The sequence below is a fragment of the Nuphar pumila genome, chromosome 12, assembly GCF_984573655.1.
Source record: "Nuphar pumila chromosome 12, dmNupPumi1.hap1.1, whole genome shotgun sequence".
Classification (NCBI taxonomy): Eukaryota; Viridiplantae; Streptophyta; class Magnoliopsida; order Nymphaeales; family Nymphaeaceae; genus Nuphar; species Nuphar pumila.
Genome location: NC_143260.1, coordinates 15,576,351 through 15,591,174, shown reverse-complemented (window position 1 = coordinate 15,591,174; position 14,824 = coordinate 15,576,351). Strand labels below are relative to the sequence as shown.

At 36.8% G+C, this 14,824-nt stretch overlaps 1 protein-coding gene across 5 annotated transcripts in view; it reads left to right on the top strand.

Annotated features, from left to right (window-relative positions):
- Window positions 1-14,824, top strand: part of NRPC1 (nuclear RNA polymerase C1) — a 63,181-nt gene that overhangs the window by 21,965 nt on the left and 26,392 nt on the right. For 3 of the 5 annotated variants that reach the window (XM_089982174.1, XM_089982173.1, XM_089982176.1), the window contains 4 exons: window positions 546-756; window positions 1,330-1,423; window positions 1,743-1,977; window positions 12,958-13,149. In XM_089982174.1, coding sequence (XP_089838300.1) covers window positions 546-756; window positions 1,330-1,423; window positions 1,743-1,977; window positions 12,958-13,149 — 732 coding nt within the window. The remainder of the gene's footprint in view (window positions 1-545; window positions 757-1,329; window positions 1,424-1,742; window positions 1,978-12,957; window positions 13,150-14,824) is intronic. The other 2 variants (XM_089982177.1, XM_089982175.1) reach the window with 1 other exon arrangement.

Genomic DNA, 14,824 nt, shown 5'->3' with positions numbered 1-14,824 from the left:
AATGATTTCATAGACACTGATCCTTATTTTTAATTTCTGAATCAACAGTTCTTAGTAGTCTCTTCTTTTGTCTAATGTTTTAATTTCTGCTATTTGTAGGAAGCAATCATATTAATAAGTTATTGGCGACTTCTTTATGAATCCCTTTTTTTTCTTTAGTTTGGAGGCTTGGAGCTAAATGCTAAAACTGGTGAATTATAATAAAAACATGCATTTAAATGCTACCACATCAGCTTGCTTTTGTTCTCTCGTATGTTCATCTCATTTGCTTCTTGTCCTTGGAACATTTGCAGTCAATGTCGGCATGGTGAATTCTTGGAGGAATTGTGAACATACAGTAGATTTATTTCTCATGTTGATCTCCTGTTTTCCACCAAGCATTTTTAGTCTGCTGTATTATTAAATTTTATGTCTCAGTTTTTAGTTGGAATCAATATTTAACCTTTTTTGTAAGGGCATATTTCTTGCTTGCTAGAGACTTCTGGTTTCTACTATTAGAAGTGTATTTTATTCTTTATGATTATCGACTCTAAATTTAATTTCAGTATCTACTTTGTCAGCCTATAGAGCTTTGGACTGGGAAGCAACTATTCAGCGTGTTGATACGACCATATGCCAATATGAGGGTATACGTGAATCTTTTCCTCCCAGAGAAAAACTATGTCAGACCTTGGGGAACTCTGTGTCCAAATGATGGATTTGTGTATATCCGTAACAGTGAGCTTTTATGTGGGCAAATTGGAAAAGTTACCTTAGGTATGTTCATCTCTTCTACTACGTGTGTTGATTGTAGTGATGAACTTATTTGTTACTAAGTTATGTTCATCTCTTCTACTACGTGTGTTGATTGTAGTGATGAACTTATTTGTTACTAAGTTATGTTCATCTCTTCTACTACGTGTGTTGATTGTAGTGATGAACTTATTTGTTACCAAGTTCTTATTTAATATGAGCTGTTTTACTAGGGATTTCCTGAAAGTACTTTCAAATTAAGTAAGCAAATGAAGCTTTAATAACAAATTTTCACGTTTCATGTTGTTGTGGTATATTAGCATAATCATTTGGTAAACTATTAAATATTCCCTGTTGTACTATTAAAGTAATGCATGTGGATGTACACAGTGCCACAAAAATGACATAATATCACTGTTATTGTTCTTGTATGTCTGGCACCTGCAGATTCTTTTATGTTTGCTATTTTTCTGGCCTTTTGTATCTTTTTTCTTTATTTAGTTGGATATCATTAACTAGTCGATCAGTCATCTTTCCTGTTTAGGTCTATGATCTTCATGATGTTTATTTTAATTATTTTTACATTATTCATCCTAGGAAATGGAAAAAAAAGTGGTCTCTTCTCTGTTCTTATTAGAGATTATAATGCACATGCTGCTGCATCTTGTATGAACCGTCTAGCAAAGTTGAGGTAAGCATGTCATATTGTCCTTCCAGTCCATATGTTGTTTAATTTATCAAATTTATGAGCTTGTGCACTTTGTATTTATTTTTCCGCATACTTCATTACGGACTAGTGCAAATGCCCATTATCATATATCAGATGGAGACAATTGCATGATGTAGTCATGCCCATATATACTTGCTGTTTATTGTGGACTTCGCATCCTCATTATCAAAAATAGAATTAAAAATGTTTATTATTCTGTTTGTCTTATTCAGAAGTATATTTTTCTCAGAAAATGATACACATTTCTAATATGCAGCTTATTCACGACTTCTTATTGCAGTTCTAGGTGGATTGGAAACCATGGTTTCACAATAGGGATTAATGATGTCCAGCCAGAAACTCACCTTGCACAACAGAAGGATGAAACAATACGAAAAGGATACTCAAATTGTGATGATTACATACAACAATACAACAAGGGACAACTTCAACCACATCCTGGATCCACTGCTGCTGAAACTTTGGAAGCTAAGATAACTGGAGTGCTAAGTAAAATCCGAGATGATGTTGGAAAGGTAGCAAAACCCCTTTATTTTAGCGATTTTTGATGTCTGAGGACATGGTTGAGTTATCACTTCTCATGTTATGTGCAGTAAAGATATGCCTAGTCAGTAACTGAGATATGTATAAACTATAAAGATACAGGCATGTTTTACTGTTGAAACAAATGCCTATGAGTTGGTCGAAAGCATTTAAGGTTTTCATCACCTAATTACATGTGTTTCACGTAATGTGTAGCACTTTTGTCTTGTATTGATACTTAAAATTCTTTATTTAACTGAAAGTAAATACTGCAGAAATCTATAGTATGAATCCAAAGAAGCGTATAAATTCACGTATTGTGTGATCTCTACATCTTGGAGTCTTGTATATGCCATTTTTGGTTCTATTCTTATGAATTTGGAAAGCTTAGGCACTTTCTTGGCAGATGATAAAGGCACTTGTTTTAATTGCGAGAAAATATATGCTCTCTCTCTCTATGTATATGTGTGTGTAACTTGCATATATGTATTTGAGCGAGTGTTTTGTTGCTTTCTTACCAGTGACATTAGAGTAACCATCACCAGCTGTAAATTCAGGTATAGATGATCGGTGTTAGAAAGTGTTAAGAGTCTCCCTTGTAATATTTTAGTTCTTTTGTATTTTTTCTATCCTTCGTAGATTGTGTAACTTATGCAAGGGTTTTTCAGTCCTTACCCATGTAATACAAGATTATAAAAGGACTCAATGGAGGATGCCCGGCCCTATCAATCTGGTTTTGGGTCAAATGACCTCTCCTTCCTCTTTTCTTCTTGTTCTCAAAACCCTGATATGATATCAGAGCAATATAGCTCTATTGAGACAAGGTGCCAATCTATGTAATCAGGACATGACACTTAGATGCCGTAGCTGTGTGGACATGTGTCGACATGGGTATATATTTAGCCGTGTTCCCGTACCCACATTTTTTGGAATTGCCATGTCATACCCTCCGCACCCATACCTGTACCCAGGTGACATAGGTGCCAATCCAAGTCTCTCTCTCTCTTAACATGAAACCCCTTGTCATATTTTCTTTAGGTAATTTCTCTTCCCGTCTTTTTTTTCTTTGCCACAAACCTTTTCCTTTACCTCATTTTCTTCCTTCTTAACGTTTCATTCTTTTGTTGATATTCCTCAATCTTCCCAAACTCTCCTTATCTCTTCTATCCAATTAAATAAATGATAATCTTGCTTTTTGATCCATGTTAGATCCAAAAAAGGGAAAATGCTGTGCTGTACAAGTAACATTATTGGCTAATCTCATCCCTTCCCAGCAACCGGCATAAATCTAAAGCAGGCCAGCATCTCATTTTCTGGTTCCCGAACCTAGATCGACCTTTTTTCCCTCTTTTCCTTGATCTTTTATTATTTTTCTTGCTTTATGATCTTAAATTCAAAAATGAAATAGAAATAACTGTTGTTTTCTTGTTGTTGAAACGCCTATGGCTTCCAGTAGGAGCATCTCTTTTCCTTCTTCCTTTAACTTAAGATTATCCTTGAAAAATTGGATTTGACCAATATTTAGTTTGGAAAAAACAAGTCATATCTTTCATTCAAGGTCATAATCTTATGGGCCATATCAACGGGTAAGATCCATGCTCGTTGGAGTATTTGTTAATAGTGGGCAAGATGAGAAAAGTGGGATATGAATAGTCACTATCCAGAACTAAATATTTCACTAGGCATATGTGATGCCAACAGTTGGTTCTGTACTGAACTTCTGCTCTATCTTAGAGGTTCTTGTACAGCCCCCTTCGGACTGCATCATGGTTGTTCTATGGAGTCACTTGCACAAGATATGTGCAAACGTCCATCTCTTGTCTCATGTATCTTAAGTTATTTTTTCATGGCACCAAGCTAAGATGACATTTCTATTGACGAATTCTTTTCCAAAATTCTTGTTATCTCTAACCAGCTACCTGCTATTAATCATCTAATGAAAATCTTGTTCACATAGTACTCAATCGCAGAGTTACCGGAAGCTTCTTAGATAGGTGGAAAGCTCGCTTCTCGGAAGCTCGCTTCGGAAGCGCGATACTCCTCGCTTCCGAAACTTGATGCGAACCTCAATTCCCCCACGCTTTTTCTATGCTTTCCACATGCTTCATCTATTCTTATATATTCTCTTATTCAACTTTCTTGTTTTTTATGTGTTTTCTCTTGCTCTTCTGACTCACTTCCATGTGCTTTATCTAAATTGCTAGTCATCATTTTTAGATTTTGTTAAAAAATTAATTCTTACACTAAAAAAACATGAAATTTAATATTTAGCACTTTTATTTTAGTTCTTATTTGTGTTTCATTTTGGTTCCAATACAATTCTTATATTTCTTTTTTTATTCCTCGCTTCCTATTTCCTATACTTTTTAAAATGCATCACTTTTTCTTCTCGTATCATTATCGTTTCCCGCTTCCGCTTCCTAGTATGACAACTTTGCTCAATGGTCTCAGAGAAGAATATCAAATTATTATGGTTTCATTAATGACACATGATCTCTTAGCAGCCTTTGATACATTGCTGCATATATTATTGAACTATGACGCCATGTTCATGAATCTTACACTGAAGCCAAATTCAGCAAGGATTCATCTCATGAAGTACTTGCTGTTTCTATAAGTTGTGGACGTGCACATGGTTTATAACATCGAGGTTGTGGTTGAAGAACGGCTGGTTTTGGACTTTGATTTGATAGTTCTTTTGATTTCCGTGTGTGACATATTTCTTATCCCTTGGATGCCTAGTATAATTGGCCCTTTTTGCACATACTGCATAATTCAAGATTACATGTCGACCTATTGCTGGTATTATGCTGGGAACACTACAAATAATACAATAAATAGAGATGGACTAGCCACTAGTGCTTCATAGCAAAAATCTACTGCAGGAAATATTAATCATGCTTTCATAGTCCATTCTTTTTCAGATATGAATTTGAAAAATGCTAGAGATGGAGCATGCTATGTCAATTTAAGGGTTGCTGATCATGTTTGAGGCGGTGTGTCTGAATTTTCTCAATTGGTTTGTTATCCAGGCGAAGGCAAATTTATAACTGGTCATGGAAACATGTACCCTATCTCTCACATCTCCCACATACGAAATGCTCATATTCCTATTCTTAATGGGTTGTTGAGTATCCCTTCTATATGTCCCAAAACAAATGTAATCTTATTTTTGTTTTGTAGCTTGTTAATAAGTTTGATTTTCATGTTACTCTTTCTCATTCTCTTGTTCCTATTAAGGACTTGCTTCTGAATTGAGTGTTCACCAACGGTGAACACAATTTACATGTGTTCAGGAGGCTCCAACTAAATGCCACTCCAAGTCAAGTGTGTTGGCCTTTGTTGTTTATGGTTGAGGTAGAGTGTTGAATAAAGAAACAATGACAAATAAAACCATAATATCACATATCAGACAATTATGAGCTGCATAAAGTATCGATCATTCAATAATCAAGATATTACTATGAATGGCTTGCACATCTCACAATAAAAATAAAAACTATGAAATAATATGCATATTAAACAACAAAACTAAACTAACAAGTTACAATATTCATAATAATGCATGTTTACATAAACAAAAAACAGAATCACAAAGTGTTTCTCATTACTTAAAAGTTTATCACCAATTTTTTTAAAATTCAAACAAAAATGAACTAGATAATGTCAATCATGATTTTAATCATCATCTTCTTCTTACAAGAAATCAACCTCAGACCCTTTTTAAGCTTTTTATAAATGAACATGAACTCACCCTAAGGGGCCTTATATGTTTCCAAAAAAACAAAAAATCAAAATCAGTGCAACTTAAATTGCATAGATTGTATATTGTAAGATACCCCCTGTATCAGGGTGTATTGTATGATACACCCCGTACAACACCCATAACGAGATACAAGTATGTATCTTATCGAGTTTCCCCAAGGTTATGATACGTATGGTTCGATGCTTGCAACACTAGTCTTGGATGCTAATACGATAAGTCATCAAAATAGTCTTTATATGTCTAATTTATTGCCTGTTGTTGATGGAGATGATTTTAGCTCCAGTTGTGTGTAAGTTGTCAAGTATGTAAATGTTATTATTTACCATTCAATAAAGTTGATGAAATAGCTACTCCTTTTCATACTATGCTATCAGATGTTTGAGGTCCAACCTAGAGTTACTGGAACCTCCTTAGATAAGTGAGAAGCATGCTTCCGGAAAATCCGCTTTAGAAGTGCCATACTCCTTGCTTTTGAAACTTGGTGAGAATCTAAAATCTCCCACGGTTCTCTTATACTTTCCACACACATTGTCCATACTTCTTATATGTTCTCTCATACTTCTTTTCATGTTTTTAATGCACTTCCTCTCATGCTTCCCACTCACCTCCCATGTGTGTTCTCTAAATTGGTAGTCATCATTTTTAGATTTTGACAAAAAATTAATTCTTACACTAAAATCATGAAAATTAAGAATAGTAATTTTTATGTTAGTTTTTATTTGTGTTATATTCAATTCCCGCTTAATTCTCATATTACTTTTTTTATTCCTCACTTCTCGCTTCCTATAAAATTTAAAATGCCTGGCTTCTCATTTCCGCTTTCCGTATCATTTCCGCTTCTGCTTCCTAGTCTGACAACCTTTGTCCAACCCTATGTTCTTCCAAATCTTATTCCATGTGTTATGTTATGTTTGTTGATGATTTTTCTCCTTATATTTGGATTTATTTTTGAAGCACAAATCCGATGTCTTCTTGTGTTAAAAAATTTCAATTCTTGTCGAGAATTGTCACATGGATAGAGATATGGGTGTGTGACATGATGTGGATACCCTTAGTAAGATACAATAAATTTCAAAAATTAGGACACGGGGATGCGACAGTACTGTTAGTTTGGATCGTGGATCCGACCCGACCCACGATCCACCTCGAGATCCAGCGGTGGCATGTTTGTAATTAGATCTTATTACCTGTGTAAAGTGTATTGTACCACTTATAAATATCAAGTAAAAAGGGAAAACCCTATTGCGCCGACTATTCCTCTCTCTCTCTTCTCGTTCTTTATTTCTGATATTTCTCTAACATCTGCAGGCTGATATCTCTAACATCTGCAGGATATTTTTGACATGGTATCAAAGCACAAGCGCAGAAATCGATCATCTGGAAGGCCTATAAGGACCAGTGCGTGAAAGGACGTAGGCTTTCTCCCTTTTCTGATTTTTTCTCTGTTTCTCTATATCACATATCCCTATTTCTCTCACGTATCCCTATTTCTTCAGTTTCTCCTTTTTCCCTAGTCTGATTTCACACGTTATTTCTTTTCTCCTTTTTCCCTAATCTGATTTCACACATTATTTCTTCTCTTTCTTCAATTTGCGCATCCTTATTTCTATTTCGATTTCTTCTCTTTTCAAATCCTTTTTCTGGCTCACACGTTACAAAGCATTGCTGTTTCTCTGTGTACACAACATTGCTATTCCTGGCCTGGTTCACACGTTATGCAGCATTAAATTTTTTTTTTTAACGTGTGTGTGTGAAGATTAATTTCTGGATTACACGTCATTATATTTTTGTGCAACGTGTTGCTGATATCATTTTCAGCACACATAGTATTGTTGTTCTTCTTCTATTAATACACTGTTAAATACAGTTTGTTCTCTCATTCTTCATAAAATCTATGGATTCCAAATTGAACCCTAGTTTTCTTACTCACCTCATGACCCACAAGTTATCACATAACTATTTTTTTTGGAAACGCCAAATTGTGCCTTTTATTCGCAGTCATGGTCTTTATGGGCATCTAGATGGACGATCGCCCGCCCCACCTACACATATCATGCAGGAAATAACAGGTGAAGACGGGAAGGTGAGTCAACTTTGAAGCACCAATCCAGCTTATGACATATGGGTACAACGGGATCAGACATTAGTCGCTTACATAACCTCCACACTTTCTGATCGTGTATTACAAACTATCTCTGATGACCAATCCGCTGCCGAGTTGTGGAATGGACTAGCTCATTCTTTTTCTCAGGTTTCCGAATCTCGGGTTTTGCAACTTAAGTGGAAGTTCCAATCCATGCGAAAAGAAAACAAATCCATTACAGAGTTTATGGGGGATGTCAGAGTGATTACAGATCAGTTAGCTGCCATTGGAAGTCCCGTATCAGATAAGAATATGGTACAACAAGTATTAGGTAGTCTTGGACCTGAATATCGCATGTTCTGCACGGCACTCCAGGTTGTCTCAGTCCTTCCATGTTTTGATGATCTTCAATCTAAGCTTTTGCAATATGAGGTCAGCTTAAATCAGGAACACGCGTCAGAGGATGCTCATCCTGTGATGATGACACATACGCCTATTCAAACAGGAGTTTCATTTACTCCCCCTCGCCCCAATGGAACATCTATGAAGAGAGGAGGATTATTGCCTACACCAGGAGGAGGAGGTATTGGTTCAAGCAGTGTACCACGAGGAGGACGTGTTCCTACTTGTTTTCTATGTAACAAACGGGGACATGTTAAAGCAAACTGCTGGTATAATCCTCAGAACCAGAACAAATCAGGGAGGCCAAATAGTAGGCCAGGGCAGAAGGTCACTCATCAGTTTGCCCGTACTCCTCAGGGACAGGTTCTTCCACAGGACGTACAGAATAGCCTCATGACTACTTTCAATCAGATGAACTTACGCCAAAATGAGGAAGGTATATGGTATATTGATTCAGGGGCAGCAGCACACGTTACTTCCGATGCAGGTAAATTTACCCACTTGACTCCTTACACTGGAAATGGCACTATAGTCATAGGAGATGGATCTCACCACCCCATCTCTTACACTGGAAATGTCTCCATTTCTTTGCCTGAATCTCAATTACCCTTGTCAAATGTCTTACTCACACCTGCTATTCAAAAGAATATTCTATCTGTGTCTAAATTAGTTGATGAAACAAATTCTTCCATTGAATTTACTCTTTCTGTTTATCTTAAGGATCTTCACACCAAGAAGACGCTCGCTAAAGGTGAACGGTGCGGGAACATGTACGTCTTTGAAGAATCTCATGTGCTTTTGAAGACGTCGTCTTCCGTAGCCGTGACTTCTTCAGCTCCTTCTTTTCCAACATTTTTGAGTCGATCCACAGATCATAGTTCTTCATCTAGAGTCTTGAAACTTAATAAGCCAAACTTATGGCATCTTCGTTTGGGTCATTGTAGTCAAGTCTTTCTTGACAAGTTGTCTGCTAAAGGTCTAATACCCGCAGTCAGTTTAGAGTCAAAATGTCCAAGTTGTCATTCATGCAAAAGTCATGTACTTCCTTTTCATAGTATCAATAAAAGAGCATCAAAGCCTTTTGAAATTATATGCTCAGATGTTTGGGGTCCTGCACCCACTGCTTCTCTTTCTGGATCTCGATACTATGTACTCTTTCTTGATTCTTACACTCGTTTTAGTTGGATTTACTTCATGAAAAACAAACATGAAGTTTTCAAGTTGTTCAAACAGTTTCATGCACTAGTCCAAAACCAATTCAATACCAATGTTGTATATTTCCAGTGTGATGGGGGAGAATACATATCCCATGATTTTAGTGAATATTTGAAGGAGCATGGCATTACACGTAACATTTCTTGCCCTCATACCCCTCAACAAAATGGAGTTGCTGAGAGAAAGCACAGGCATATTGTTGAAACAGCCTTGAGCATGATGCATACTGTGGGCATCCCTTTTTCCCTTTGGACCGAAGCTTTCCACACAGCTGTTTACGTTATCAACAGGTTGCCCATGACCATCCTTGAAGATAATTCTCCGTATTTTGTTCTTTATAATTGTCATCCATCATATGAAGAACTACATCATTTTGGTTGCGTATGTTATGTTCATATTGATCATTCATTGAGAAATAAGTTTCAAGACAGAGCTATACAGTGCAAGTTCCTTGGGTATGCAGATGACTATAAGGGATACCGGTGTTATGATCCTCATACAGGCAAAATTCGGATATCCAGAAATGTTGTTTTTGATGATGAAAATTTTGACACTCTGGGTTCATCTTCCACAGATACACAGGACAATTATGATCCTTGACTCAGTGACTCACTTTTATATGACTCGTTGCCTCATGAGGATTCATCTTTATTGACAGACAATGAACCCTATACTTTTGATGTGGAACCACATATGGAAGACATTCCTCCTACAACAACATCCTCACGTTTTTCTGGTCTTGTTTATTCTCGTAGAACTCACCCAGTCAATGCAGAGACTCCCCTACGACATTCCACTCGGGTTAGACATCCTATAGATCGCTGGGTAAGTTATAACAATTTCTCTTTGGATTTTCAAACATTTCTAACCAGAGTGTCCAAAGAAACAGAACCTTCCTCCTTTCATGATGCTGTAAATTCTCGTGCCTGGGTAAAGGCGATGAATGAGGAAATGGAGGCATTGCATGAATGCAACACATGGAAAATTATGCCAAGGCCATATAACAAGAATGTTGTAGGATCCAAATGGGTGTACAAGATCAAGCACAAACTGGATGGCAATGTTGAGCGCTATAAGGCTCGCCTGGTTGCACGAGGCTTCACACAGCAATATGGGCAAGTTTACGATAAAACATTCAGCCCAGTAGTAAAACTGGGCACAGTCAGGATTGTCATTGCGTTGGCATTACAACATGGATGGTCACTTAGTCAACTTGATGTTAAAAATGCTTTTCTGCATGGTGAACTAAAGGAAGAAGTTTACATGGAGCAGCCACCTGGATATAGCATGCATGATTCATCAAATTGGGTATGTAAACTTCGCCGCTCTCTTTACGGATTAAAACAAGCTTCTCGATCTTGGTTTGAAAGTTTTTCCACAGAGATCCAGCATCATGGTTTTAATAAAAGTGTTCTAGACCATTCATTGTTCATCTTCAAAAGTGGTTCAACTATTGTTTGGGTGCTTATATATGTTGATGATATCATTATTACCGGGAGTGATGAGGATCACATATCTTGGGTTAAGTCTATGCTGATGGCTAAATTCAAGATGAAAGACTTGGGTTCCTTGCGATATTTTTTGGGTGTGGAAGTTGATAGTCGACATGAGACTATTACATTGAGCCAACATAAGTACACTATTGATATTCTCCTCGCTACGGGGATGGAGAATTGTAAACCAATTAGCACACCTTGTCTTCTAAATCATAAGTTAAGTGCTAAAGAAGGCACCACTTATCATGACCCTACTTTGTATCGTCGAGTTGTAGGGATGTTACAATACTTAACATTCACTAGGCCTGACATAGCATACTCTGTCAATCAGGCTTCTCAGTTTATGCATGCTCCTACAGATGCACATATGGAAGCGGTAAAAAGAATCCTTTGGTATTTAAAGGGTACGATTGGAGATGGTTTGATGTATAACAAAGACACAGATTATACGTCAGGACATCGACTATTCACCTACACAGATGCGGACTGGGCTGGTGATCCTGATGAGCGCAGATCAGTTTCAGGGTATTGCATCCTTATCGGCAATAATGTTGTAACATGGAGTAGCAAGAAGCAAAAGGCAGTGGCGCGATCTAGTACTGAAGCCGAGTATCGTGCAATGGCAGCAGGAGCAGCTGATGTTACGTGGGTGAGACACCTACTGCAAGAATTACAAGAACCAATCTCGTCCTCTATGCTTCTTTGTGATAATCAAAGTGCTATTAATATTGCCTTCAATCCCATTCTTCATTGTCGCACGAAGCATATCGAAATCGATCAACACTTTGTTAGACAAAAGGTGGAAGAAAAAGAAATTGAACCCGCATATGTTAGGTCAGATATGCAAGTTGCTGACATTTTTATCAAAGGATTATCCACTCATCAGTTTTGGGCACTCAAAGACAAGTTGAACATGATCAAAGACCATACTCAACTTGAGGGAGGCTGCTAGTTTGGATCGTGGATCCGACCCGACCCACGATCCACCTCGAGATCCAGCGGTGGCATGTTTGTAATTAGATCTTATTACCTGTGTAAAGTGTATTGTACCACTTATAAATATCAAGTAAAAAGGGAAAACCCTATTGCGCCGACTATTCCTCTCTCTCTCTCTCTTCTCGTTCTTTATTTCTGATATTTCTCTAACATCTGCAGGCTGATATCTCTAACATCTGCAGGATATTTCTGACAGGTACACACATAGTGGTAGATGTATGCATGTGTGTGAGTGTATAAGAAAAGAATTTTAAATCACTACAATTTGGAGCATCAACTAATAAAACCAAGTTGAAATTGAAATGTAATGTAATTGATGACAAATTCTAAAAGAAAAATAAGTCATGTGAATATGAAATAAGTGTTAAGATATATGTAGCCTTTTCTTGTGTAATCATTTTTGTCTTGTATATACCAAAGTACACCTAAGTGTACTTTAGGTATTTTCTTCTTTTTATGTAGTCTTGTCCTCCATAGATAAGATTTAAGCTACTTGAAATCAGGTGATTTATGTCTGCGATATTTTTCAGTGTTATTGTTTCTCACTTTATGATCTCAAGTTAGTTTCTCATTCTGTTGATTTTGTCATAATGCTTAATTCCATGTTCCTGCAATGTATCCTGATTTAGTAGTACTCTTGTTCCTTCCATAGAAAATAAAGCACCAATTATAATTAATTTTCCAAGGAAAGGTTGTTCACTCTTTTGTTTGTGATCAGTTCATGTTCAAAATCGTCCATATTTTTAAAAGTATTATTTTTCTTTTACACTATATGCCAGCATCTGTGTTCTTGGACAATATTATGATTGCATAATTGATATGTATTCTTATTTCTTTGCATGGTCAAGCTTTGTATTTTGAAGTTCCTGGAAAGAAACCTTTTTCTCCATTCTGTCCTACTTTAATTTAGTAAATTTAGTTTGTGCATGTGTTTCTGTTGTCGCTTCCAACTTCCTGTTTTTCCAAATATTTTGTACACTTGCTAAAACATTCAGATCTTCATTCTTGCTTTTAGGTTTGCATGGCAGAGTTGCCATGGAGGAACAGCCCTTTGATCATGTCACAGTGTGGATCCAAAGGTTCTCCTATCAATATCAGCCAAATGATTGGTTGTGTTGGGCAGCAATCAGTTGGTGGTCATCGTGCTCCAAATGGATTTATTGAGCGAAGTCTACCTCACTTTCCACGGAATGATAAAACGCCTGCTGTGAGCCTGATATACTTCCACTCATGCTAAATAGTTTTTAGATTATCAATGTGCATGTGCACTTGTTTGTGTGCATGTAATCTGCTCTTGTGTGTTACCTGTTGATGTTAAGATGTTTTGCTGCACTTTTTGCAACATTTTCGATAGTTCTTATTTTTATGCCCAAATCCATGCACATGATATTGATGGTAATGTTGGCGGTGTCTAGTATTCAACTTGATTGCTTACTGCGTGCAAGTGTGAGTGTGCTTGTGTGTTTCCCGTTGATGTCAGTCAATGTGTTGCTTTTTGCTGCAAAATTTTGCAACATTTTAGTTAATTTTGTGTTTTACGTATGCACTTGATATTGATTTTAATATTCATAGTGTCTAGTATTAAACTTAATGATCATTGTGTGTTGTGTGCAAGTGCATGCATGTAATAAAATAAGTCTTCAAAACACGAATGTTCACCAATACAAACTCCAAATGGACATGCACGAAAGTGGGCCAGAGGGCACACTCACAAAAAGGACTAAAAACAACTGTTTTATTGGCTGTTCAAATATGCTTGGCATTGCTTAAAATGAGGTGATTCATCCCCTTTTTATACACACAAAAAAGAGGGGAAAATGGGCTCAAAGGAGAGCCCATTGTAGCTATTGGCACTAGTCCAACAACTAGATTTCTAGCCATTGAACTAGCTCCAACTCGATTGAGGTGGGGTTTTGATATAACATGATTTTAGGAGATGAATGAACCTAAAATCATGTTATTTGATTAAGACCAGAGTTACCGAAAGCTTCTTAGGTAGGTGGGAAGCTCGCTTCCCGGAAACTTGCTTCGGAAGCGTGATACTCCTCACTTCCGAAACTTCATGGGAAGCTCGATTCCCCCATGTTTCTTCTATGCTTCTCATACAGATGGTCTATGCATACTATATGATTTTCTCACGTTTCTTTTAATCTTTTTCATGTATTTTCTCTCACGCTTTCACTCACTTTCCATGTACTTTCTTTAAATTGGTAACCATCATTGTTAGATTTTAACAAAAATTTAACTCTTTTACAGAAAAATCATGAAATGTAAGAATAAGAATGATCAATTTTATTTTAGTTTTTATTTGTTTCTTGTTTGATTCCACATTGCTTCATTTTTTATTCATATTTTGCTTTTAAATTGAAACTTTGCTTCCTGCTTCATATAAATTTTAAAATGCCTCGCTTCCGCTTCCCATATCGTTTCCCGCTTGATCAGCACAAGGAGACAAACAGGGTTATTGAGTTTTTCAAGGCTCTTAGACCAGAATTTAATGGGACAAGGAGTGCCATCTTGCACCGTTCTCACTTGCCTTGCCCTCTCGAGTACTTAAAGCATATCCCCTTTTCAGAAACTGTATAGAAAAGTTGCTAGCTGACAGATATAAGGACAAGTTGTCTCCTAAAGTCATCAAATGTTGCTTTCTTGGTTTTGCTGAGGGTAAAAAATGGTAGTGCTATGATCTGGTTGAAAAGAGAGTTATATATATATATATATATTCTCTTATCTGATTGACTTGATCTCATTGCCATAAGCACTCTCCCACTTGGTCTTAAGCATTGACAGTTCATCCTCTAACTGTGAGAAAGACACATAGTTATCTAGATTCTAAACTCCTATCCCCTTTTTGGGTCATCTGGATCTTTTCTTCCAAGTGA